The following is a 27,141-nucleotide window of genomic DNA, read 5'->3' on the forward strand; positions in this document are numbered from 1 at the left end:
TACATGCAGGAATACATGTATTTAACCTATTTATTATGCCAAGCGCCAGCCCTCCTATACAATGAAAACTATTTTTTCAACCACCTTTAATGTGACTTTAAACTCCTGAAAACATATATAAGCCCTATCGCATTAATACATTACAACTAGCTGCTGTCATGGTGATTAAACATTTGTTAGTTTTGGATTTAAGAATTTCTTATTTTACTAGAAATAATCCCATTTACAAACACGGAGACTGCTTCATTTTTACCTATCATTTCCTAAATAAAATCAAGAAGAAAACATATTGAAAAATGACATTAACTAACCAGTCTAACCACTAACAGCTTTATATTAATCTTTTACCTGCTCAGCACAGGGAATTAAGATCTCCTCATCGCAAGCATCCATGCAACAGGTCCAGGGTCAGTTACCGAAGTGAAGTCTATAATTAAGTCCTCTATGATGCTCGGGCATAGAAGCTATTATCAAACCTATCACACTGCAGCTGATGGAATGGGACCTCTTTAACCTGCTGAGAGTTGCCAGGAATGCCCAGTTATTTACCGCCAGTTGTAACTGGCTCCTGGTGAGGCAGTTATGAGATGTCAGGAACGTTCCTACTAAAATCATAGCTTGGGAACGTGGATGCTTGAAATTAACCCACAGCTGTTTAATGTCATTTTCCATATTAAATACCTGACCATTGCTGCAATAATCTTGGGGTTCATTAAACAACAAACCAGTGAATGAGACAGAAGAAATAAAGGTTTCATTAAAGACAAAGTAGAGAGCTTCTGTGGTGGACTGCTGAGCAGAGCTACGCTGTGTTCTTCATGCTGCTTCCAGGGCATGTCTCCAAATTCCTATATTCATAAAACTGACCCTTATGAGGGAGCCTTGCACAAACATATCTCTCCATCTTCCCCCTTTAAAAAATTAGCTTTATATATGTGTGTATATATATGTATATGGCTTTATGTATATTATATATAAACACACACACACACACCCCAACTATCTAACAATACATACATTAAATAAGCCATCTAGTACATTTGCATAAACCCAACTACCGAGGGGAGGTTATCAGCACATCACTCTAGAGTGAGTCTTTACCACTCACTTTCCTCAAATACCCCTTTTTTGCAGGTTATCAAGACTCCATAAGTCTTTTAGGACTTTAAAATCTGCCTCTCTGTTCTTCTCTGTATCAGCCTTTCATTAGAGTCTGAGTTGTTCTCTTGCTGATTGTTTATCATCAACAGATAAAGGACAAACTGGCAAAAGTAGGTCTGGGAAATGCCAGAGTCCACATCTACTGTCAATGTTTTGTAACTTCCTGGGATTACTTTTAGCTTCCTTGAATTATGCTGAAATGTGTCCCCTTGGTCTTTCTGGACTACGTAAGGCCTTGGATGCAGCTGTTATTTAATGGTACCCCTTTGGCCCCAGTATTATAAGTGTGATTCCTCAGGCACACTATCACTTAGGTTAAGAGATAGGACATCATGGGTCCTTTTGTCAAAATAACATTTCTGCTTCCTCTTCTGATTTAATCTTCCATGTGATTTCACTGTTATGAGATTTCAGCAAGATATCAGTACTTGTTAAATTAGATCTGATCATTCTTCCCAATAACAGCTGAGCTGGAAAAGAGGCATTCTTCAGAGGTGTACTTTGGTAAACCAACAAAGCTTTATACAAATCACCCCCATTGTTAAGAGTCTTTCTTATAAAGTTCTTTACCATCCATACCGACCTTTCCACAAGTCCATTCGACTGGAGGTAATTTGGACATGAAGTTTTATGATGAAAATCCCAATCCATGGCAAATTGCCTAAAATCTGCACTGGAAAACTGCATTCCATTATAGCTAAAGACTTCACTTGAAATTCCATGTCTGGAGAAGAGTCCCTTCATGGCAGCTATCATTGACTTAATATTAGTACTATGCAGTGTGCAAATTTCTGGATACAGAGAATAATAATCTGTGACTATTAAATAATCCTTTGATTGCCCGCTAAATAAATCAAGGCCTACCTTCTCATAAGCTCTTTGTGAAACTGGTTGAGGTCTTAGTGGCTCTGCCTGTTGGCATGACTTATATTTCAAGCATGAAAAGCTGTTTCCTACCGCATTAGTAATGTTGTGATTGATGCACAGCCAACACATCACCTCTCTCGTGCTCGTTGCAAACAATTACACTTCTCAATTCCTAAATGACCCTCAACGATCTTCTATAGCATTTCTTCCCAGGAGGGAAGGTGGTGAAATGGACGTGAACACCACATCTCGAAGAACAACAGTTACGAGAAAGTAAGTAATCGTTTTTTCTTCTTCGAGTGCTTGTTCACGTCCATTCCACATTAGGTGAATCACAAGCTTACCTCTGGAGGAGGGTAGGAGTCACGGAACAACTGCTCGGAGGACTGCTCTGCCAACCGCCACATCCTCTCTGGCCTGCTGTTTGACCGCATAGTGGGTCGTGAAGGTGTGCACCGAGGACCAGGTGGCTGCTCTGCAGATCTCCTGGATCGGGACCTGTGCCAGGAACACCGTGGAAGTCACTTGCGCCCTGGTCGAGTGGGCTGTGACCGCCAGGGCCGGAACACCTGTGAGCTCACAGCACACCTGGATGCAGCTTGTAATTCAAGACGAAATCCGCTGCGCCGACACCGGGAGGCCTTTCATTCTCTCGGCTACAGCCACAAACAGCTGCGCGGATTTGCAAAAGGGCTTGGTGCGCTCCAAATAGAACGCCAGCGCTCGACACACATCCAGGGTGTGCAAGCTGCGGTGACTCGGGTCCATATGCGGTTTCGGGAAGAACACTAGCAGACAAATGTCCTGGCCCAAATGGAATTGGGAGACCACCTTAGGGAGGAACTTGGGGTGTGGCCGGAGCTGCGCCTTGTCCTTGTGAAATACTGTATACGGTGGCTCAGAAGTGAGGGCCCTCAGTTGGGACACCCTTCTGGCCGAGGTAATGGCAACCAGAAATGCCACCTTCCAGGAAAGGTGGAGAAGAGAACAGGAAGCAAGGGGCTCGAAAGGGGGTCCCATGAGTTTAGAGAGGACCAAGTTAAGGTTCCATGGAGGGACTCGGGGGCGGGACTACAGAAACACCCTTTCCAACCCTTTAAGGAACCGTCCCACCATGGGTGGGAAAAACACCGAGCCCCCCCGAGAACCCCAGATGGAAGGCGAAGATGGCTGCCAGGTGTACTCTGAGTGAGGACAGGGCTAGCCCTTGCTGCTTGAGGTATAGGAGGTACTCCAGGATGGCCTGCACCGGGGCCTGGCACGGCTGCTCCTGTCGGGGTTCACACCAACACGAAAACCTTTTCCACTTGGCCATATAGGTCGCCCTGGTAGAGAGCTTTCTACTGCCAAGCAGAATCTGTTGCATGGGAAGGGAGCACTGGCTCTCCAGGGCATTTAGCCACAAAGCCTCCACACCATCAGGTGCAGTGACTGTAGATAGGGGTGGAGAAGCCACCCGCCGTCCTGCGTAATGAGGTGCCGGTGTAAGGGGCAGGACTACTGGGGTCTCCACCGACAGCTAGGAGCGATGTGTACCAGTGCTGGCGGGCCCAGGCTAGGGCGATGAGGATCACCACCTGCCTGTCCCTGCGCACCTTGAGTAGGACCTTGTGTACCAAGGGGAGCGGTGGGAAGGCATACATCAAGCCCCCACTCCACGGGATCGCAAATGTGTCCAGAAGCGAGCCCGGGCTGCGGCCCTAGAACGAGCAGAATCGTGGGTACTGGGCGTTGGTCCTGGTGGCAAACAGGTCTACCTGGGTAAACCCCCACCTGCGGAAGAGCGAAAGCACAACATCCGCCCTGACCATCCACTCATGCATGCGGTACGACCTGCTGAGGGAGTCTGCCAGCTCGTTCAATACCCCCAGGAGATAAGATGCCTTGAGGTAAATTGCATGGGCTATGCAAAGATCCCAGAGGAGGAGAGCCTCGCGACAGAGTGGTGAGGAACGAGCCCCGCCCTGTTTGTTTATATAAAACATGGCAGTAGCGTTGTCTGTCAGAACTGTCACACTGTGACGACTCAGAGTGGCGTGAAAGGTCTGGCAGGTGAGACAAACCGCCTGAGCTCCTTCACATTGATATGGAGCGATTGCTCTGCTCCGGACCACAACCCCTGCATCATGAGGTCCCCCAGGTGAGTCCCGCATCCGTGGTCTGAAGCGTCCGTCACCAGCATCAGGTCTGGCTGGGGATGCCTTTGCAAACCACAGGCTGGGACTGCCACCACAGCAGGGAGTCCAGCATGTCCCTTGGGACGGTCACTACCAAGTCCAGGGGGTTCCTGCCTGGGCGGTACACCCGAGCAAGCCACGCCTGCAGAGTCCTGAGTCTCAGTCTGGCATGCCTGACCACGTGCGTGCATGCTGCCATGTGGCCCAGCAGCCGCAGGCAGCACCTGGCCGTTGTCGTTGGCTTGCCCTGGCCTGCACCGCGTCCAGGACCACCTCTATGAATTCCACTTTCTGCGTAGGTACGAGCGTGGACTTGGGGACGTTGACCAGGTGCCCCAGCTCGCGGAACAATCTCAGGCCCACCTCCACATGGCCCCGCACTTCCGCCTTGGATCGTCACAGTATGGGTACACCCGGATTCTCTGCCTCCGTAAGAAGGCCACCGCCACCACCGCCATGCACTTCATAACACCCATGGGGCCGCGGCTAGACCTAACGGGAGAATCACAAACTGGTAATGTTCTTGGCCCACAGTGAGGCGTAGGAACCGCCGATGTGCTGAGTGGATGGCAATATGAAAGTACGCGTCCTTCATGTCGAGGGCAGCGTACCAGTCCCCTGGATCCAGGGAAGGGATGATGGTGCCCAGAGAGACCATGCAGAACAGGGCCTTGACCAGGAACTTGTTGAGCCCGCGCAGGTCTAGGATGGGGCGAAGACCCCCTTTGGCCTTGTGGATGAGGAAGTACCGGGAGTAGAACCCCTTCCCCCTTAGGCTGTGCGGCACCGCCTCTACCGCCCCCGCCTCTAGCAGCGAGTGGATTTCCTTCTCTAGGAGATGTTTGTGAGAGGGGTCCCTGAAGAGGGACGGGGAAGGGGGGTAGGAGGGAGGCGAACTGCAGCGAGTAACCGCTCTGCACCATGTGTAAGACCCAGCGGTCTGACGTAATGGTGGACTACACTCAGGAGAAACGGAACAGGCAGTTACATAAACAAAGGGACAGATCCGGTGACTGGTCTGCTACGCTGTCCTCGAGCGCACCTTCAAAAGCCTGGCTTAGTGCCCGGCTGGGGTTTGTGCTGGCCTTGGTTCTGGCCTGGCGCATTATTGTTACTGTTGTTGTTGCGCTGTTGCCTGTTATCCCTGCCTCACCTACGGTAAGGCTCATGCCCATGGCAAGGCAGGTACTGGCGTTGAGGGGGAGGCTGCGGCTTAAAGGGCTTCCTCTGGGTCGCCGGGGTGTGCATACCCAGTGACTTAAGCGTAGCTCGCAAGTCCTTAAGGCTGTGCGGCCTCGTGTCTGTCTGGTCCGAGAAGAGTCCAGACCCTCCGAAGGGGAGGTCCTGGAGTGAATTCTGGACCTCGAGTGGCAGGCCTGACTCCTGGAGCCATGCCGAGTGCTTCATGACCACCCCGACACGACTGTTCTAGCCGCTACGTCTGCCGAATCCAGGGAGGCCTGGAGAGAGGTCTTGGCTACTGCCTTGCCTTCGTCCACTAGGGCCGTGAACTCCTGTTGGGAACCTTGTAGTTGTCCTTAAGGTTGTCCTTAAACCTCCCCACCGCTGCCCAAGAGTTGAAATTGTGCCTGTTGAGGATAGCCTGGTGGTTCGCAATCCTTAACTGAAGGCCCCCAGATGAGTACACGTTTCTGCCAAAAAGGTCCAGGCGTTTCGCCTCCTTGGCCTTAGGGGCCGGGGCCTGCTGTCCATGGCGCTCCCTTTCGTTTACCGCTGAGACCACTAGGGAGCATGGACTCGGGTGGCAGAACAGAAATTCAAAGCCCTTAGATGGGGCAAAGTATTTACGCTCCACTCCTTTGGCCACCATGGGGTCCTCCTGCTCAACCATCTCCTCGGCCTGCAACCCCAAGTTCTGGGCGACCATGCGCAGGAACTCCTGGGGGGCTCCATGGTCTACCTCTGTACCAGCCACCGTCTCATCCAGGGATGATGAGGAGATGAGCTACTGCTCGACCCCCTCTGGATGGTCTTCCTGCTCCCCTCCTCCCATGGGAGGGGCCTCCGGCTCAGGCCGGGACTCCATAGGACGGCACCAGACTCGGTGCTGGTCTCTCCGGTTTATCCTAGGGGGATGCTGGAGGCCTGGATACTGTAGCCTCCAGCACCGTCTGGCATCAGTGCGGCAACCAGGACCGCTGCACCAAGTAACTTGCCCTGGACAGAGACCCTTGGTGCTCCTGATAGGCCCAAGGGGTCCAGAAGGGCCAATGGCCTGGCGGCCCCCATTGGGGTTGTCAGCCCACCTGAGGGTCCCTGCTGTCTGGGGCCCGGTGCAGGTAGCTACAGCGACCGGAGTCGGCACCCGACTGTGGCTGATCACAAAGGCCACGGCAGTACCAATGATCTGCGCCAGCAGGAGAACAAGTGGCTCCTGGCTGAGAGGGAGTGGTACCGGTATCCCCGGGACCTGGACCGGGACCATCTGCGGGAGTCCTCTGGCGAGGGCCGTCTCAACTCCTCCCGGTGACAGTCTCTGGGTGGTGCCGGAGAGCAGTGTGCCCTTTCCGGTGCTTCCTTGCGCCGACCCACTCCCGGTGCTGCAACCTCCTTCTGGGCCGCTGGCAACTGTGAGTCCGCAGAGTCGGAGCTCAACCAGGACCAACTCTGGGAGCAGTGCCGGGACGGTGTCCTCGAGCGGCACACCATTGCCAGCTTACCCCTCGACGGCACCCAAGGCATGGGTGCCAGAGGGTTCTCCCCATACGGGAGGGGGCTCGCCGCCAACAGGTCGATGAGGTCCTTTGCAGCCTCAAAAGGTGCCAGGTGTAGAGGGCTGATCCATTATGCCCTCAAGCCCATCGTCCACACTGAGCTTACTTAGGTCTGGGCTCGGTGGGGCTTGTGCTGCCGGGACCGCCGGTGTCGGCGCCAGTACCACAGCCGTCTGCTCTGATCGGCGCTCGGGGCCTTGGGAGGCGCCAGCCTCCTGTGCAGAGCACGACCGTGCCTTCCTTTCGGCTGCACCGGGGAGGACGAACGGTGCCAGGACGTAGCCTGGCGCTCTGGGGCCGACAGTTTACGGTGCTTAGCTGGTGCTGGGTCTCTCAACGGCTCTGGGGCACTACGCACCGAGGAAGCCTTAGCTGGCATCGGGCACTCTGGGCCCGGTGGCTGCAATGCAGCCTCCATCAACAGCTGCTTTAAATGAAAGTCTCTTTCTTTCCTTATTCTTGGCTTAAACGCCTTGCAAATCCTACACCGTTCAGTTTGATGTCCGTCCCCCAGGCAATGTAGACATGAGTCGTGGGGGTCACTAACTGGCATAGGTTTGCAGCACGTGGCGCAAGCCTTGAAGCCGTGGGCCTGCGGCATGCCCGGGGTGGGGCTGGAAGCCTCCAAGCACCTAATCACTTAAGCGTCCACAATAAAGGTATGTTAACTAACTGATAACAGCTACTCTGAAGGCTAAGGGACTGCTCTTCTACGAGAGAGAGAGAGAGAGAGAGAGAGAGAGAGAGAGAGAGAGAGAGAGAGAGAAGTTGTTCCAACGCCGGACGGTAAGAAGGAACTGGAGGGGGTCGGGCCAGCAGGGGTATATATGCACGGCGCAGTGGCACCACTGGGGGGGCCCACAGGGAGCTGCTAAGGGAAAACGTTTCCAACATTTGTGCACACAGCGTGCGCACACCTAATGTGTAATGGACGTGAACAAGCCCTCGAAGAACTTAACATTGTTACAAATATCCAAAGCATCCTCACCAACAACCTTTAAAAATGGGTGATTTCACTTCATAATTTTTGGCCTCTGCCTCTATGGCTGCTTAAGCAAATCTGTCGGAATTTTTTTCAGTTCTTTGAAGCATTGCCTGTCAACTGCAGACTGGATGGAGGTTGCAACACATCCAGTTTTGGCTTTCTTCCCTTCTTAAGCTAGTTGAGCTACTTTTGTGCTCATAAAATACATACAATAGCCTTTATTCTTCTCTATTTGCTGCTCCACGTGTTCCCCTTCTGTTTCAAACACAGGAGTAAACCTCAAAATTATTAGTGTCTCATTTTCATATGGCACTTCTGACACCATGTAATAATCTTGGGGTTTTCATTAAACAGAAAATCAATGAAAGACAGGAATACAAATTTTATTAAAAACAAACTAGAGAGCTTCTAGTGGTGGATTGCTGGGCACAGCTACACTGTGTTCTCCACCCCTGCTTCCTGGACATTTCTCCAAATTCCTATATTCATAATACTGACCCTTATGACGGAGCCCCTCTAAATTAGAATTTTGCACAAACCTATCTCTACAACTGCCACATTTATGTCCTTAGAATCCTCAGAACCCTAAGCAAGGGAGCACAGAAGTAAAGCAACAGAAAACCAGGGTGGATGAGGGCAGCATGAGTTACTGCAGAGCATATTACCTAACATAACCCAGTAACTAACTGAAAATGGGGCATTTTCTCTTCCTTGAATTGATACCACAAGATGGAAATCCAAGTGATACTGCAGGAAAAACAGCACTTGACAATCCCATTCTTGATTCAGATCACAGGAGGGATGGAAAATGATGGCAACTATCTACTGACTTGCAGATGAAGCTAGAGAAAGCAGCTTACATAGAAAGGATAAGAAATATAATAGTACTGACAAGCTGCAGTGTACAGAACAAAAGCCTCATTTTATTAAGTGCTGCTGTTTAGGGAGACAAGCCACACTGTAAATTGTATTGAAAAATGCATTCTTCTGCTCACAGACCTAATTCCCATTCCCTCTGCTCACAGCACTCAATTTAAAATATGAGCATTCATTACAATAGGACAGGTTAAAATAGAAGAGGGACATAACATTTATTGCTATTTATAATGCCTACTATATTTTCATTATATTAACAAAATGTCATTTTCATGCACAAAAACATACCCAGAATAGAAGGCAGCCATAGGCATACATGTCAGAGGATGGAGATGCCAGGTGTCCCATTCTTAATTCAGGGGAAATTAAGTTCAAGTTACCCACTAGCATAGAGTTCGCAGAGGCACGTTGATCCTAGAAGGGACAACATTACAATCAGCAATTTTAAGCCAAACTGGCAATCCAGTAAAATGAACATCCTTCCCATTCCCCATGATCTCACAGGAATACCTTTGCCTTACATTTCTTCCTTCAATGATGGCCCAAACGGGATTGTAAAGGCCTCCTACTACGAAAAATGGAGCAGAGGGGGAATAAAGGCAATGAAGTATCACTCTTAAAACACAGGACTAGCTGATTCTTGCTCACACGTCATGAAAAATAACAATTCTAATACCAGGTTTCAGAGTAGCAGCCGGGTTAGTCTGTATCCACAAAAAGAAAAGGAGTACTTGTGGCACCTTAGAGACTAACAAATTTATTTGAGCATAAGCTTTCGTGAGCTAAACTACACATGAAAAGATACTCCAGTACCATGAGAAACAGACTGCGATGTTAAGGTTGAAATAAAGGAAATTCGAAAAGCTACTGTTCTCCACTATTTCTCTAAGCCATTCTAGACACAGACATAACTTTGATAGAAACATACAACTCCAGAACAAAGGGTAGGTAACCACAAAGCAGATTAACAGACTACAGCATACAAGACCCACTTATCAAAAATGTAATTTGCAGAAATTTGAAGAGGTATGTAGATATCCAACTGGCTGCCTTATTGTATATAACTCTAGAGGGGCAGCATTCCTTCTCAGCCCAGAGAAGGAAGGTGGGCCTTGCAGTAAAGCACTGGACTGGGACTCAGAAGAACTAGGTTCTAGTCTCATTTCTGTCAGGCTTCCTGCTTTTTCTGTCTCAGGTCCACATCAGAGTCAGTTGCATGTCTCCTCCTCCTCCGCCTGGACTCCAGGATTAGCTAGAGCACAGCAGAGACAATTCCTGCTCTCAGTTCTTGTGCCCAGCGCAACAAGACTCCACGAGTGCCAGGAGTAGTAACTGCAGCTCCTGCAGCCCCTGGATGGAACATGCTCAGTGCAGACACAATCTTCAGAGAATTTAGCTGCCACTGTTGGAGACTGGATACTGGACTAGACAAACCTAGACCTGGACAAGGCTGATCCAGTACAACAATACCCATGTTCTTTTTTAACTGCTTTGCTGAACCAGGGCCATACTCAGTAAAGATCATATTTTTTCAGGTTATAGTGCCTATAGAAACTTATTCCACCAGTACTTATAACACTATATTGGAATTATTCAGAATCATTGCATACACCATGCTTTCACATTTGAAGTAGTATGCAAAATACACTGGCAAATGAAGAATTTGTCAATAAAACCTACCTTTAAATTGTCACAATAAGGGGTACCAAAAAAATAGCAAAGGCATTCACGCTATAACTCATAATGAAAAATTCTGAGTGAGATTAAGGAAACCCCTGAATATATTTGAAAAAAAAAAAATTACCACTGATTTGGTGAAGTCAAAATCTCCAACAATTCCTTGTTTTCGATTCAGAGCAAACACATTATTTGTATGCAGAGATCCATGAACTATATTAGCTTTGTGCAGCGTATGCAGACCACGAGCCACTCCTTCCATCACTTTCAATATTTCCTGATGAAAAGAAGAAATTTTAGAAACTGAAGGAGCCAAGTGAAAAAACTCAGCATGCTTCCAGTGCAGAACCATTGCAAGTATTCTGAATGGGAAACTACACAACAGTTAGTAAGATTCTGAAGAGTTGCAGAGCCAGTCAAAAAAGAACCCAGTCACACCTGAATTAATCATTTTGAAAACACAATGTAAATACCCATTTGGATATATGGATTCATACCTGGCTCTGTCCTGACAAGCAATGCAAGAGAAAAAGCCATTCACAAAACTTATGACCACTTATTTAAAAAGAAGGCTATGTGGCCAAATGGCTTGTTTACAGTTGAAAGTCATTTTGGGGAAGGAAAGGTAAGAAAGAAAATTACAGGATGAAAACTCAGACAAGAGTAATCATGATCATTTTAATCATGATTAGAATTTGCTTGACAATATTTTTTAAAGGATAGCAACAACAACAAAGGCTAGAATATTGAAAGGAGCGTGAGTTAGGTCCCCTCCTCCAGGGTCCTTTGAAAATCCCAGCCCCAGTGACTGGACACTAAATTGAGGTATTCATAAAAACACAAACTGGCCTATTCCTTCGCAGGGTTTTCTCAACAGTGCTCACCATGAATGCAAGTTATGTTGCCATATCACTGGCCAGCAAAGAAAAAGGTGAAATAAGAGAAGAGAGGATCAAGTTGGTTTAAGTATTTGTTGAAAAACTTTGCTGAGATTTTGAATAAATTACCCTATTACTTACTTCTGAAGTTAAAGGTGTACTAGCTTGCAGTGCTCCTAGACTTGCTCCTGGGTAATATGGGACCATCAGATATACCAAAGGATCAGACTTAAAAAACAAAAAAAACTCAAGGACAATAGACTGATAAAGAAGGGGATTTCAGTTAAAATATCTATTTACTGCGAAGTCAACATATAGCACATATTAAATCCTCACTAAACCAAATTAATTTTATTTGATTGTTTATGTAAATTCTGCATGGAAGTTTTTCTATGCAAAGCTTTGGTTAAAAAACAAAAAGCTTTAACAACAAATTATGAATCTTCTAGATGAAAAATAGCAAATCAAAGAAGGATGTCAATCTGGAATTTACCTTGCACAGAAAAAGGAACATCAACTGTAATAATCCAGATTTCTCCTTAAATTCACTCCAAGCTCTGTGATATTTGGCTGTTCTTTCTATCACTTTTGCCTCTGTGTTCACATCTACAGAATAGCCCTGAAAATAAAGAATTTTCAGATGATTCCTAATTTAACGTTGTTAATGTGGAATTACTATATTTTATTTTTCAGAACAATTACACGACAAATTCTATTGAGTGACCTCCTGTTACATTGTATTATAATGCTCAACCTGGGATCTGAGAGATCAGTCCCAAATTTTCTTTGTGAACGTTTAAATTGTTAGACTAGCAATATAGGTCCAGTGTTCCCATTGCGCGAACAGTATCATAGACAAGTTAACGAGCAGTGTTTACACCAGTGGTGGGCAACCAGAGGCCCATCAGGGTAATCCACTGGCGGGCCACGAGACAGTTTGTTTACATTGACCGTCCACAGGTGTGGCTGCGGTTTGCCGTTCCCAGAAAATGGGAGCTGTGGGAAGCAGCAACCAGCACATCCCTGAGGCCCGCACCGCTTCCCTCAGCTCCCATTGGCTGGGAATGGTGAACCGTGACAACTGGGAGCTGTGGGGGGCCGGGCATGCAGACGGTCTATGTAAACAAACTGTCTCGCGGCCCAAGAGCGGATTACCCCCAGGGGCTGTGTGCGGCCCATGGGCCGCAGTTTGCCCACCACTGGTTTACACTGTTCCACATTAACTTCATTACTTCTTGATCTCCCGAACGCTGGTGGGTAGGAGGGGGAAGCATGGCAGTGGAAAGCAGAGGAGACACCTGGAAATCAGTAGCGAAGGTGTTAGTATGAGTAGGATGGAGACTGAATGCACCAAGAACAGGGAGTGACAGCCAGTAAGAGAAGGGCCCACTGACTCACAGGAATGGCAGTCAGCAAAAGGAAGGAACACACTTGCAGCTGCTCCCAAAGAAGCGAAAGAGGAGAAGAGAGATGGAGACAAACAGTAAAAAACTAACACTGCTTTGGTTGTGATCCAAGAGCCTAGCCCGAATTAATTAGCATTTACAAGGGTACTATTGAAAGTAATAAAGAAGCAGTTACTGAGTACAAGCAGATCAATATACACGTTAAGTTACCAAGAGCTCCACATACAGCTAAGAACTGAAAGTCAGTGACAGAAAATTACCTTTAAAAGAACCTTCTGTTCTTGAACTTCTGAACACACTAATGGGTGCTTCGTGCTCAATTTCTTCAGGGGTTCAGCATCGAGGAGGTCCCTTTCTAAGCTGACTGTCAGAAGTCCACCAGAGTTCTGGAGCACACACATGCAAACACAACCGAAATGCCACTAACTACCTAAATAATCCAGACACTGCATATATTTCAACAATCTTGGCATTGCTGAATGCTTAATATTTATCTACCACCACGGATAATGCAGGACACTGACCATAATGTAAGGAAGGTCAAACTTAGGTTTAAATTAAGTACTCTTTTTTAAAATAAAGAGAAAGATTCCATTTGGTGATTTTTTTCCTCCCCTCTGTGTTAAACATACTAACGTGACCTTCATTCCTTCAATGCACATAATTTGGATTTAATCTGTCAGTGTCATTTACATGAGCCACTGACCGGCCATCTACTTTATAGACATTAAAAACCTAAGCTCCTGACATGCATAACACATGGTTTTTGTTTTCTCCTCCCTTCACCCTGCCCCAGACACTGCCAGTCTCAGCATTTCAAGCTGGGCCAGCATTTAGGTGTTACTGTTGGTGAATTAAACCATAACATGACCAGTAAAGCTGAATGTGTAATTCTACTGAAGTTTGAACACCATATTTGAAATTATTTTCTAGTTACTGGCATGAGTGGGTGACATTGCAAGTGTGTGTGAGACAGAAGTCTCTTTGGGATGTGAATAATAAAATCTCTCACTTATTGTTTAAAGTTTTCATTTGGTCCATGACAATATGTTCAGTTGTTTAACTTGTAATCGGACTACTGCCCTTAAAGACTTCATCACTTACTAGAATCTTTGGCAGCTCTTGCTTTAAGGCATATTTAATGAAGCTACTTCCCTTACTCTCAAATACATACTCCCAGTTCCCTGCCCTTAGAAACACAGCAGGGGCTTCTTACCATATACTTCAGAATTCCTGCTTCTGGGTGAAGGAGTGGCAGCTCAGGGAACCATTTCTGTACCAGGCAAGTAAGCCTCTCCTGAATTAGAGATACATTTATCAATGCCGACCGCCTCCGCATGCAGTACATACAAGTATATACCAAAAAAATACATTAACTGAAGTTTGGACTGTATGCCCACAAAACATCCATTTCTGAAAATATGAAGAGTGGAATCTACCCTCTTCCAATCACATCACTCAGAATGCAACTGGCTTTCACTTTTTCACGGCATCAGTACTATAACAGCCCAATTGGATGTATTTTTAAAAACAGGGTTTGTGTGGTAATTTTAGAGACTTCTGGATGCCCCCATCCTTTAGAAAAATATGATCCACCCCCTACCATAAACTGAGCTTCCTCATCAAAGTAGCAAGGGGAGGGCAGCTGGACTTACTCTCCTCTTCTTCCCCCACCTGAAGGTAGTTCAAAGGACAAAGAAGGGGGAAAAACAGTTACTCACTTCTCGTAACTGTTGTTCTTCGAGATGTGTTGTTCATGCCCATTCCAATCAGGTGTGTGCGCGTGCAAGTACACATTGACCGGAAGGTTTTTCCCCAGCAGCATCCGGCGGGTCGGCCTGGGCACCCCCTGGAGTTGCGCCTTCATGGCGGCCAATATAGAGCCCGGCTGACCCAGTACCCCTTCAGTTCCTTCTTGCCAGCTACTCTGACAGAGGGGTAGGAGGGTGGGTATTGGAACGGACATGAACACCACATCTCAAAGAACAACAGTTACGAGGAGTAACCGGTTTTTCTTCTTCAAGTGCTTGTTCATGTCCCTTCCAATCAGGTAACACCCAAGCCAAATTCAGGAGGTGGGGTCTGAGCTGTCCACTGATTGGAGTACTGCTCTTCCGAAGGCCGCATCGTCTCTGGACTGCCGGGTGATTGCATAGTGCGCGGTGAAAGCGTGTATGGATGACCAAGTCACAGCTCTGCAGATTTCCTGGGTGGGAACTTAATCCAGGAACACCATCGATGAAGCCTGTGCCCTGGTAGAGTGCGCTGTGACTGGAGGCACAGGAACCCGTTAGATTGTAGCACTCGCTGATACAGGCCACAATCCATGATGAAATGCGCTGGGCTGAAACCGTGACCTTTCAGCCTGTCCGCCACTGGCACAAATTGCTGAACCGACTTCCTGAACAGTTTTGTTCTCTTGATGTAAAAGGCCAGTACTCTGCGGATGTCCAGTATGTGGAGTCTCTGCTCCCTGCTGCTCGAATGAGGTTTAGGGTAGAAAACTGGGAGGAAAATGTCCTGGTTGATGTGGAACTGCGACACAACTTTCGGGAGGAAAGCAGGATGGGGCCTGAGCTGAACCTTGTCCTTAAAAAATACGGTGTAGGGCAGCTCTGAAGTTAGGGCCATGAGCTCAGACAGCCTCCTGGCGGAGGTTATCGCCACCAGGAATGCGACCTTGTAAGAGAGGTAGAGCAGGGAGCATGTTGCTAAAGGCGGGCCCCATGAGCCTAGAGAGGGCCAAGTTGAGGTCCCAGGCAGGAACCGGTTGGTGCACATGTGGGTACAACCTGTCGAGCACCTTCAGGAAGCGGCTGACCAGGGGGTTAGCAAAAACCGAACAGCCCTGTACACCCGGGTGGAAGGCCAAGATGGCAGCCAAGTGAACTCTTACAGAAGGCAACAAGAGACCCTCCTGTTTCAGGTGTAGAAGATAGTCCGGAATGTGCGGCACTGAGGCTAGCATCGGGGGCGCATCGCGCTGCGCCGACCAGACTGAAAATCTCTTCCACTTGGCAAGATTCGTGGCCCTCATCGAGGGTTTTCTCCTGCAAACGAGGACCTGTCTAACCTGGTCTGAACAGGAAAGCTCTGATGGATTCAACCATGGAGTTTCCGTGCCATGAGGTGGAGCGACTGCAGGTTTGGGTGTTGGAGATGTCCGTGATCCTGTGCGAGAAAGTCTGGGAAGAGCAGCAAGGTAATTGGGGCTCCCACAGACATGTCCAGGAGAGATGTGTACCAATGCCAACATGGCCAGGCCAAGCACGATCTCTGTAGATTGTGAGCAGAACCTTGTGGACAAGTGGTATCGGCGGGGAGGCATACAGAAGAACCCCTCCCCAATGGAGGAGGAATGCATCTGCTATGGAGCCCGGGCTGCGATTCTGCCACTGACAGTGCTGGGGCTATGGGCGTTGGAACAGGCGTCGGCATCAGTCCTACGGGAGGGAGCTGCGTCAGCACGCTCACAGGAGCCACCGGAAGTAGGGGGCCCAGTGCCAACACTGGCACTGGGCCAAAGGTGCCTGCATCGAGGTCAACGTCGACAATGGTGCAGGTGTGGGAGACGGGTGCGTCGACGCCGTGAAAGGCTGTGCCAAGGTCGGAGCCGAGCACCGTGCCAGAGTCAATGACGGAGACTGAGGCAGAGGCATCGGGACCATAGGCGCCGAGGGCAGATGCGCAGCAGAAGGTGGCAGAGGCAACGGAAGGTGTTGCTGAGCATGGACCTGGTTTCCCTCCTGGCCCTGGGGAAAAGCCCAGGGGGTCCAGAAGGGCCATTGAGGCAGGTTCTGCCACGGCAGAGGCCATGCCTGGGGCTCTCTTCTGTCTCTACTGAACCTCAACCTATGATTTCTGCTCCTACCAAAGCAATAGGAGTCGGACTCTGACTCCAAAGTCTCAGGCACTGAAGACCATGGAGGAGCCGATCCTTGGTGCCTCGAACGCCAAAAGCTCAGGGAGCAGGTAGGCGCCGAGGGACATGGCGAGGGGGAGCATCTCAACATTACAGCCGGCTTCCCCTTCAAATGCACCCGAGGAGGCGGGTCCGCTGACACTGAGGGCTCCTCCCTGGCAGGCGAGAAAGGTGCCATCAGTTGGAGGAGGCCCTGAGCAGCCTGGTATGCTTCCAGCGTGGACAGGAGCTGCAGGTACTGCGTAGGCACCGGTGATCGAGGCGGGGCCGGACTCAACTGCCGCACCTGGGCAGAAGTCAACATGGGCCCGAAAGGAGATCCTGAGTGGCAGCCCACCTGCGGTTGCACATCTCGTGGCTTCACCGGAAAACGATCGTCTGGCTTTTTCTTCTTTTGAGCCACTGGCGAGTGGGAGCAGAACCTACCGTCAGACAGGCCCCGTGAGGAGCAGTGATGGTGCCGAGGGTCTCAGGAAGAGTCCTTTCTTGGCGCTGAGCTCGCCAACGGTGCCGGAGCACTCCACAACGAGGACGACGTAGCAGGGGTCGGGTCTCCTAGTCCAGGTTGGAGTGGGGGCGTACAGCTGCCACCATAAGGATCACCTTGAGCCGCTGCTCCCTTTCCTTAGGAGTTCTCGGACAGAACTTGCAGCAGATCTTACAGTGATCTTTCTGATGGGTCTCCCCCAGGCACAGTAGACACAGTGAGTGTGGGTCACTCTTCAGCAAGCACTTGGCACAGGCCACACATTTTTTGAAACTCGGGGATCACAGCATACCATGGCTCCTCCAACTGGAGTGGGGGGGACACGCCCAACAAACACTGTACTAAAAACTCTAAGAACTCTAACACTAACAACTAACCATACACAACCGGATAGAGAGTGAACTTGCTGAGCAAGAGGTAGGGGAAGTTCCAGCCACCGTCACTGGCGGTAAGGAAGAACTGAGGGGGTGGTGGGTCGGCAGGGCTCTATATTGGGCGCCATGAAAGCGCGACTCTAGAGGGCGCCCAGGCTGACCCGACGGATGCTGCTAGAGGAAAAATCTTCCAGCCAACGTGCACGTGTACACACCTGATTGGAATGGACATGAACAAGCACTCGAAGAAGAACCCCAGTACCACCACCAGAGGCAGCCCAACCTCAGCAGGAGCAAGCAGGGGAAATCAGAAGCCAAGCGGCCAAACCTTAGAGTTGGTGAAACAGGCCACAGCTCTTGCCACCTCCAGCCACCCCAAACCTGTAACATTTAGGAGTTACTGTTACTCATGCTCAGCACTGCATTACCAGAGGTCCTGTTCCTGCCCTCCCCCTTCCTACTTCGAAAGAGGAGTGCCATGGATTCTGGATTCCTCCCTCCACACTAGGTATTTAGGAAGTGGGAGATCACTGCTGTCAGTCTTGCCTTCAACTTGGAGGAAGAACCTCCCTCTTCACTGTCCTGATCCTATCCTCCATATCACACAGATAAAGGCCTTCTTCAGCCACTGTAAAAAGAAAAGGAGGACTTGTGGCACCTTAGAGACTAACCAATTTATTTGAGCATAAGCTTTCGTGCCTCCGATGAAGTGAGCTGTAGCTCACGAAAGCTTACGCTCAAATAAATTTGTGAGTCTCTAAGTGCCACAAGTACTCCTTTTCTTTTTGCAGATACAGACTAACACGGCTGCTACTCTGAATTCAGCCACTGTGCTGCCTGATCATCTTCCTATTGCTCTGGTGAGGGGACTGGACCTCACACTTCCAGATTTTTGTCTATCATTCATTTTGAAAAAAGCTGTATCAGGTGGAAAAGAGGAAAACTGATGATTATCTCCCTCCACCTCAGAGAGTACTATTTCATTTCATAAAAAGGAGTACTTGTGGCACCTTAGAGACTAACCAATTTATTTGAGCATAAGCTTTCGTGAGCTACAGCTCACTTCATCGGATACATACTGTGGAAAGTGTAGAAGATCTTTTTATATACACACAAAGCATGAAAAAATACCTCCTCCCACTCCACTCTCCTGCTGGCAACAGCCTATCTAAAGTGATCACTCTCCTTACAATGTGCATGATAATCAAGTTGGACCATTTCCAGAACAAATCCAGGTTTTCTCACCGCCCCTCCCTCCCCCCCAACACACACACACACACACACACAAACCCACTCTCCTGCCGATAATAGCTTATCTAAAGTGACCACTCTCCTTACAATGTGTATGATAATCAAGGTGGGCCATTTCCAGCACAAATCCAGGGTTTAACAAGAACGTCTGGGGGGCGGGGGTTAGGAAAAAACAAGGGGAAATAGGTTACCTTGCATAATGACTTAGCCACTCCCAGTCTCTATTCAAGCCTAAGTTAATTGTATCCAATTTGCAAATCAATCCCAATTTCCAGGTTTATGGATCTTGGGTAGTAGATAGAATATCCCAGGTCGGGGTTCCAGGGGTGTGTCTGTGCGGATTTGATCTTGTGCTTTTTCAGGGAGTTTCTTGAGCAAATGCTGTAGTTTCTTTTGGTAACTCTCAGTGGGATCAGAGGGCAATGGTTTGTAGAAAGTGGTGTTGGAGAGCTGCCGAGCAGCCTCTTGTTCATATTCCAACCTATTCATGATGACAACAGCACCTCCTTTGTCAGCCTTTTTGATTATGATGTCAGAGTTGTTTCCGAGGCTGTGGATGGCATTGTGTTCCGCACGGCTGAGGTTATGGGGCAAGTGATGCTGCTTTTCCACAATTTCAGCCCGTAAACGTCGGCGGAAGCACTCTATGTAGAAGTCCAGTCTGCTGTTTCGACCTTCAGGAGGAGTCCACCTAGAATCCTTCTTTTTGTAGTGTTGGTAGGGAGGTCTCTGTGGATTAGTATGTTGTTCAGAGGTATGTTGGAAATATTCCTTGAGTCGGAGACGTCGAAAATAGGATTCTAGGTCACCACAGAACAATATCATGTTCGTGGGGGTGGAGGGGCTATACCGGAAACCTACTGACCGCTATTCCTACCTACATGCCTCCAGCTTTCACCCTGACCACACCACACGATCCATCGTCTACAGCCAAGCTCTGCGATACAACCGCATTTGCTCCAACCCCTCAGACAGAGACAAACACCTACAAGATCTCTATCAAGCATTCTTACAACTACAATACCCACCTGCGGAAGTGAAGAAACAGATTGATAGAGCCAGAAGAGTTCCCAGAAGTCACCTACTACAGGACAGGCCTAACAAAGAAAATAACAGAACGCCACTAGCCGTCACCTTCAGCCCCCAACTAAAACCCCTCCAATGCATTATTAAGGATCTACAACCTATCCTGAAGGATGACCCAACACTCTCACAAATCTTGGGAGACAGGCCAGTCCTTGCCTACAGACAGCCCCCCAACCTGAAGCGAATACTCACCAGCAACCACATACCACACAACAGAACCACTAACCCAGGAACCTATCCTTGCAACAAAGCCCGTTGCCAACTGTGCCCACATATCTATTCAGGGGACACCATCACAGGGCCTAATAACATCAGCCACACTATGAGAGGCTCGTTCACCTGCACATCCACCAATGTGATATATGCCATCATGCGCCAGCAATGCCCCTCTGCCATGTACATTGGTCAAACTGGACAGTCTCTACGTAAAAGAATAAATGGACACAAATCAGATGTCAAGAATTATAATATTCATTAACCAGTCGGAGAACACTTCAATCTCTCTGGTCATGCGATTACAGACATGAAAGTTGCTATATTACAACAAAAAAACTTCAAATCCAGACTCCAGCGAGAAACTGTTGAATTGGAATTGATTTGCAAATTGGATACAATTAACTTAGGCTTGAATAGAGACTGGGAGTGGCTAAGTCATTATGCAAGGTAACCTATTTCCTCTTGTTTTTTCCTAACCCCCGCCCCCCAGACATTCTTGTTAAACCCTGGATTTGTGCTGGAAATGGCCCACCTTGATTATCATACACATTGTAAGGAGAGTGGTCACTTTAGATAAGCTATTACCGGCAGGAGAGTGGGTTTGTGTGTGTGTGTTGGGGGGGGGGGAGGGGCGGTGAGAAAACCTGGATTTGTGCTGGAAATGGTCCAACTTGATCATCATGCACATTGTAAGGAGAGTGATCACTTTAGATAGGCTGTTGCCAGCAGGAGAGTGGAGTGGGAGGAGGTATTTTTTCATGCTTTGTGTGTATATAAAAAGATCTTCTACACTTTCCACAGTATGTATCCGATGAAGTGAGCTGTAGCTCACGAAAGCTTATGCTCAAATAAATTGGTTAGTCCCTAAGGTGCCACAAGTACTCCTTTTCTTTTTGCGGATACAGACTAACACGACTGTTACTCTGAAACCTATTTCATTTCAGAGGCTTTACTGAATATGAGTGTGTCTTTAGTCTTTCCATTCAGTACTATAACATTCATTCTTTAGATTTTACTGAGAATGAATGTATATAATAAAGCAACTGAAATGTAAATAGGTTTCAGAGTGGTAGCCGTTTTAGTCTGTATCAGCAAAAACAACGAGGAGTCCTTGTGGCTAACAAAGAGACTAATAAATTTATTTATATAACAAATTTTATAACAAATTTATTTATTTACAAATGTATATGTAAATGCAGCTCATAAAAACTACACAGTTTAAGCTGCTTACATAACTGATACTTACATATTCTTCTTGTTCATTGTATATTTCCTGAATGAGACTGTTTCTCAGTCCAGTGATTTCTTCTTTTATTTTTGTTATTTCATACTCACTGTAATCATCAGACTGCATGCAGAAACAATAAAATTACCATCGTATATGTCTCTCAAGAAATTATCATACTATATAATGTAACCTAGTACATAAGACCTAAAAAGTAGCTTCCATATCACATTATAATTTGAGAATGCAGTTTATTCTCAAAAGTATTCTAGGATGAAGGAAAGTTACTAACATCATCAGACCTCTTTTTTTGCTTTTCTAAATTATCCATTTGCTGTAATTTTCTTCATTCTCCTTTTTGGAAATCCTCTGGACACAATAAAATCTAATGGTTAGAAAGGGCATTCAGTTCACCCAGGTGGGTAGCCTAAATTATTGTTACAATAAAATTAGGGGTTTGAATGACTGGACAAGATGCTACACTAGATTTAGATTTTATCTGAAAGTTCCCGGCCACTGGCTTCATTTTAGAAATAAACTTTACAGAACCTGGACAGGAAGAGAGATGAAAAAAACAGACTGGAGGGTGTGTGTTCACTTCAGGAGCACACACTGGAGATCCCTCTCTCTCTCTCTCTCTCTGAGGAGGAACTTTTTTTTTTTTCATATGATTCCTATAATTTTTTTTAAACCATTCTCTATCAGATACATTACTGGAACTTTTGGGTCCGATTTTCAGACCCAGAGCAGGCACACTGGCCTAGAAAGACATGTGAGGGACACACAAACATTGAAAAAAGAAAAGGAGTTCTTGTGGCACCTTAGAGACTAACACATTTATTTGAGCATAAGCTTTCGTGAGCTACAGCTCACTTCATCGTAAGCTGTAGCTCACGAAAGCTTATGCTCAAATAAATGTGTTAGTCTTTAAGGTGCCACAAGTACTCCTTTTCTTTTTGCGAATACAGACTAAAACAGCTGCTAATCTGAAACAAACACTGAAACTTTTCTTTATATTGAAAACCACACAGATGGATGCAAATACGCAAATCAACATTTGTGTATCTACATGGTTAAGCGTGAACTTATCAAGCTAGGTGGTACTTGCTCAGTAGGAATGCAAACACTTGCCTATCTGGCAAGAGGAGATTAGGCCCTGTGAATATACTGGAATAGGAAATGTTTTAAATAGACCTGGGGAAAGAAATGCAAATTCCATTTCACAGAGGAGTCTGAGATTTCAAAATCTTTTTACGTTCCAATTTGGAACAAAACCTGAAAATTTCATAATACTTTGTGAAAGAAAATGTGTTACATATTCACTTTGACTTTTTAAAATTTTATATTATAATTCTGAATATAAAACAAAAAAAAAGAAAAAGTCATTTCAAACGGACAAATCAAAATTAGGGTTGTCAAGCGATTATAAAAATTAATCGCAATTAATCGCACGATTATTCAAATTAATGGCGATTAATCGCACTGTTAAATAGTAAGGCCCTTAGGTGTTATATTTGCCAACACCATCTTCAGAATGTGAACAGATTGTAAACTGATGCAGTTTTAGTACATAGTTCTGAGAGGTGAGTTGCTCCAGTTAATCTCAATGTAGTATTACCTCTGGATCTAAAATAAGATGATTTAAATATCACTTTTGTTACGACTAGGGCTGTCAAGTGATTAAAAAAATTAATCGCGTGATTAACTGTGCTATTAAACAATAATAGAATACCATTTATTTACATATATTTGGATGTTTTCTACATTTTCAAATATATTGATTTCAATACAAAACAGAATACAAAGTGTACAGTTCTCACTTTATATTTATTTTTATTACAAATATTTGCACTGTAAAAATCAAAAGAAATAGTATTTTTCATTTCACCTAATACAAGTACTGTAGTGCAATCTCTTTATCATGAAAGTTGAACTTACAAATGTAGAATTATGTACAAAAAAAACTGCATTCAAAAATTTAAAAAAATGTAAAACTTTAGAACCTACAAGTCCACTCAGTCCTACTTCAGCCAATCGCTCAGACAAAACAAGTTTGGTTACAATTTGCAGGAGATAATGCTGTCTGCTTCTTGTTTACAATGTTACCTGAAAGTGAGAACAGACGTTCGCATGGCACTGTTGTAGCCGGCATCGCAAGATATTTACGTGCCAGACGTGCTAAAGATTCATATGTCCCTTCATGCTTCAACCACCATTCCAGAAGACATGCGTCCATGCTGATGACGGGATCTGCTCAATAACAATCCAAAGCAGAGATGACAGACGCATGTTCATTGTCCTCATCTGAGTCAGATGCCACCAGCAGAAAGCTGATTTTTTTTTTTTTGGTGGTTCGGGTTCTGTAGTTTCCACATCGGAGTGTTGCTCTTTTAAGACATATGAAAGCATGCTCCACACCTCATTTCTCTGAGATTTTGGAAGGCCCTTCAGATTCTTAAACCTTAAGTTGAGTGCTCTCGCTTTCCTTGGAAATCTCACATTGGTACCTTCTTTGCATTTTGTCAAATCTGCTGTGAAAGTTCTTAAAACAAATATGTGCTACGTCATCATCCGAGACTGCTATAACACGAAATATAGGGCAGAATGTGGGTAAAACAGAACAGGAGACATACAGTTCTCCCCCAAGGAGTTCAGTCACAAATGTGATTAATGCGCTTTTTTTTTTTTTTTTTTTTTAAAGAGCATCATCAGCATGGAAGCATGTCCCCTGGAATGGTGGCCGAAGTATGAAGGGACATATGACTGATTAGCATATCTGGCATGTAAATACCTTGCAACACCAACTGCAAAAGTGCCATGCAAACGCCTATTCTCAATTTCAAGTGACACTGTAAATAAGAAGCAGTCAGCACTATCTCCCGTAAATGTAAACAAACTTGTTTGTCTTAGCAATTGGCTGAACAAGAAGTAGGACTGAGTGGCTGGTAGGCTCTAAAGTTTTACATTATTTTGTTTTTGAGTGCAGTTATGTAATAAAAAATCTACAACAGTAAGTCACATTTTCATGATAAAGAGATTGCACTACAGTACTTGTGTGCAGTAAACTGAAAAATACTATTTCTTTTATCATTTTTACAGTGCAAATATCTGTACTCAAAAAATTACATTAAGTGAGCACTGTACACTTGGTAGTCTATGTTTTAATAGAAATCAATGTATTTGAAAATGTAGAAAAATATCCAAAAATATTTAATAAATTTCAATTGGTATTCTATTGTTTAACAGTGTGATTCATCATGATTAATTTTTTTAATCACAGTTAATTTTTTTGAGTTAATTGCGTGAGTTAACTGCGATTAATCGACAGCCCTAATCAAAATGTTTAGTTCGAAAAGTGCAGTAACAGTATGTTTTGACATTGCAGAAAAAAAAAATTCCATCACACAAAATTTCAGTGAAATCTATACAATTTCAAGAAACCTTTTGGTTTTGACTAAACTGCATTTTCTGACCAACTCTAATTTTAAATCAGTTTGGTCTCCTCTCTCATTCTCCTAAAACTTGCTAGTACTTCTACACATTTAGAAGACCCAAACTGTCCTTGACATCCCGACAGTGAAAACACTCATCCATACCCTAAACATCTCATCTCAACTGTTAACTCTACCTCTTCCTCTCTGATCTCTACCCCGTACATATCACCATCCAGTCCACCCACAACGTGACAGCTAAAAGTATCTTCCCAGCCCAATTAAACTGCATCACCCTTTGAATTTTTCCATTAGCCTCTACTAAAATAAATGGAAATAATCTGGTAACAAATTTACCAGATCAGTTCTTCTACTGATCTCACATTCAAAAATATATGAGCCGCACCTATCTTCCTGCAAATAACTAAGGCTAGAGAGTAAGACTTATTCTTGAGGTGCCAGTGCTTGGCTAAACCGCTTCTGCCATCTCTCCAGATGATGTGGGTGAGGTAATATCTTTTATTGGACCAATGTCTGTGGTGAGAGAGACAAGTTTTTGAGCTACACAGAGCACTTCCTCTGACACCTGAGGAAGAGTTCTTTGTAGCTCAAAAGTCTGTCTCTCTCACCAACAGACATTGGTCCAATACAAGATATTACCTCACCCACCTTGTCTCTCTAATATCCTGGGATGAACAACACTGCATACTCTCTCCAGATGACTATTTCCCAGTGTTGAGTGGAAACACTAAATTCTTATGAACAGATTAAATATAAGCTTCATGGTAAAGCCTTATTCCATTATATTACTGACATGCATGCAAGAGGCCATCACAAAGGATATCTGAAGGCCTTATCTTGAGTGGGACAAATTTGGGGGGAGAGGGCAATAAGAGAAAGGTAATACATTAACAATTGTCCATTCTGGATCTTACCCTCCCCTCCAAAACATGTGGGACGTAGCACTCTGTAAGGAAAAATTAGAAGGAAAGAGAAATGAGATTAGCCAAAGCATCTGTCCCCAGTGATCTTGTACCTCCTTCCCCACAGATGACTCTCACTCTTGTGCTTGGATTACATATAAATAGGTAAATGGGAGGAAGGTATCCCAACCACTTGAGTATAGCTGGAAAACTTCTTGGTTCAGTGACCATTTGAGTGGTTCATCTGTTGACTACAGAGGTTGTCTGCTTGTGTGTTCAGCATCACCTTTATGTGGAATCTCTCTAATGGAGACATTCTGCTCAGAGAAGTCTGTGTGTTACTGCAGTGTTTAAACTTGACCTCCTTGTGCTCCCTTGCCATTTTATGTATGTCATAGTCACTAAGTTGTTTAACTGAGCGAGAGTATGGTCCTCCTTCAGACGGTCCTGGAAGTCTCAAAGAATCAGCACCTCACTGATCTCTAGGAATTAGTTTCTCGGGAGCCTCTCTGACCTTGATGACTTTCCCTGTGCCCCATGGTGTGTCAGCAACCTGCAACATCAATATCCACGGTATCAATTTTGGATTCTGGACTGTGGAGGAAGGATGCTACCATCACATGGATTTGCTGTTTCCACCAACTTAGGGACCTGATCACTGTATGGTATCCTCACATTCCTTTCCATCTCCTGTTGGAAACTGTTACAGGCCCTTAAAATCAATCCTTTAACCTTTCTAGTGCAGCTTTACCCAGGGAATAACCCCTACCGCAAAGAGATTGGAAATCCTAGGAGCCGGTACGGATGAATACACATGGTAGTCCCCGACACCCAGGAGATCAGTGCCTGAATCTTGTCAACACTTTCCTGTGCTATGTGCATGCTGTCTCTGCATCAAGCCTGCAGATGGTTCTCTGAAAGGGAATCGGAGAGCTCTCCTTTAAGTTTGACACAGACAAATGTCCCTACAGCATGCAGGTCTGGTTAGGTTGCTTCTTGCAAGATTGTACGAGGTGAGTATTTAGTTTAAGAAAAGATGCATCTGAGTCCCTAGACTCCTCAGACAGGACACTATCTCTATCAGTAGATTTGTTAACATTCTGTGTGTGGAGGGCAGACTGCATGGTAACACTTTGTACTGACAGTGGCTATTTTTATAAGCATCCTGAAGGAACTGCGGGTACCAGGGCCTTCCACGACTATGCAGATAAGCTCCTCTGGGTCCATTATCAGCTCTCCTAGGGAGAGTGTAGCAAAAGGGAAGTGAAAGTCTGCATCCTGTATTCAGTCTTCTCCTCCAATCCACTCAGCCTCTTAAAGTCTAACTGCACCTGGACTCAGTCAGTTCTTTTTCTTTCTGTGAAGAAAAGAGATTAGAGCCCTTGACTTTTTTGCTCTGAGGAACAGCCTCTGTCGCAAATAATTCTAGAAGGTGTGAAATTTCCTTGAGTGCGCTTGTCAGTG

At 46.0% G+C, this 27,141-nt stretch overlaps 1 protein-coding gene across 5 annotated transcripts in view; it reads right to left on the reverse strand.

Moving 5' to 3' along the window:
- Positions 1–27,141, reverse strand: part of STK31 (serine/threonine kinase 31) — an 85,638-nt gene that overhangs the window by 8,896 nt on the left and 49,601 nt on the right. For all 5 annotated transcript variants that reach the window (XM_074945774.1, XM_074945775.1, XM_074945777.1 and 2 more), the window contains 7 exons: positions 21,345–21,446; positions 13,979–14,059; positions 13,023–13,148; positions 11,850–11,975; positions 11,498–11,584; positions 10,606–10,755; positions 9,090–9,215 (listed from right to left, as the gene is read on the reverse strand). In XM_074945774.1, coding sequence (XP_074801875.1) covers positions 9,090–9,215; positions 10,606–10,755; positions 11,498–11,584; positions 11,850–11,975; positions 13,023–13,148; positions 13,979–14,059; positions 21,345–21,446 — 798 coding nt within the window. The remainder of the gene's footprint in view (positions 1–9,089; positions 9,216–10,605; positions 10,756–11,497; positions 11,585–11,849; positions 11,976–13,022; positions 13,149–13,978; positions 14,060–21,344; positions 21,447–27,141) is intronic.

Source organism: Natator depressus, chromosome 2 (genome assembly GCF_965152275.1).
Source record: "Natator depressus isolate rNatDep1 chromosome 2, rNatDep2.hap1, whole genome shotgun sequence".
Taxonomy (NCBI): domain Eukaryota; kingdom Metazoa; phylum Chordata; order Testudines; family Cheloniidae; genus Natator; species Natator depressus.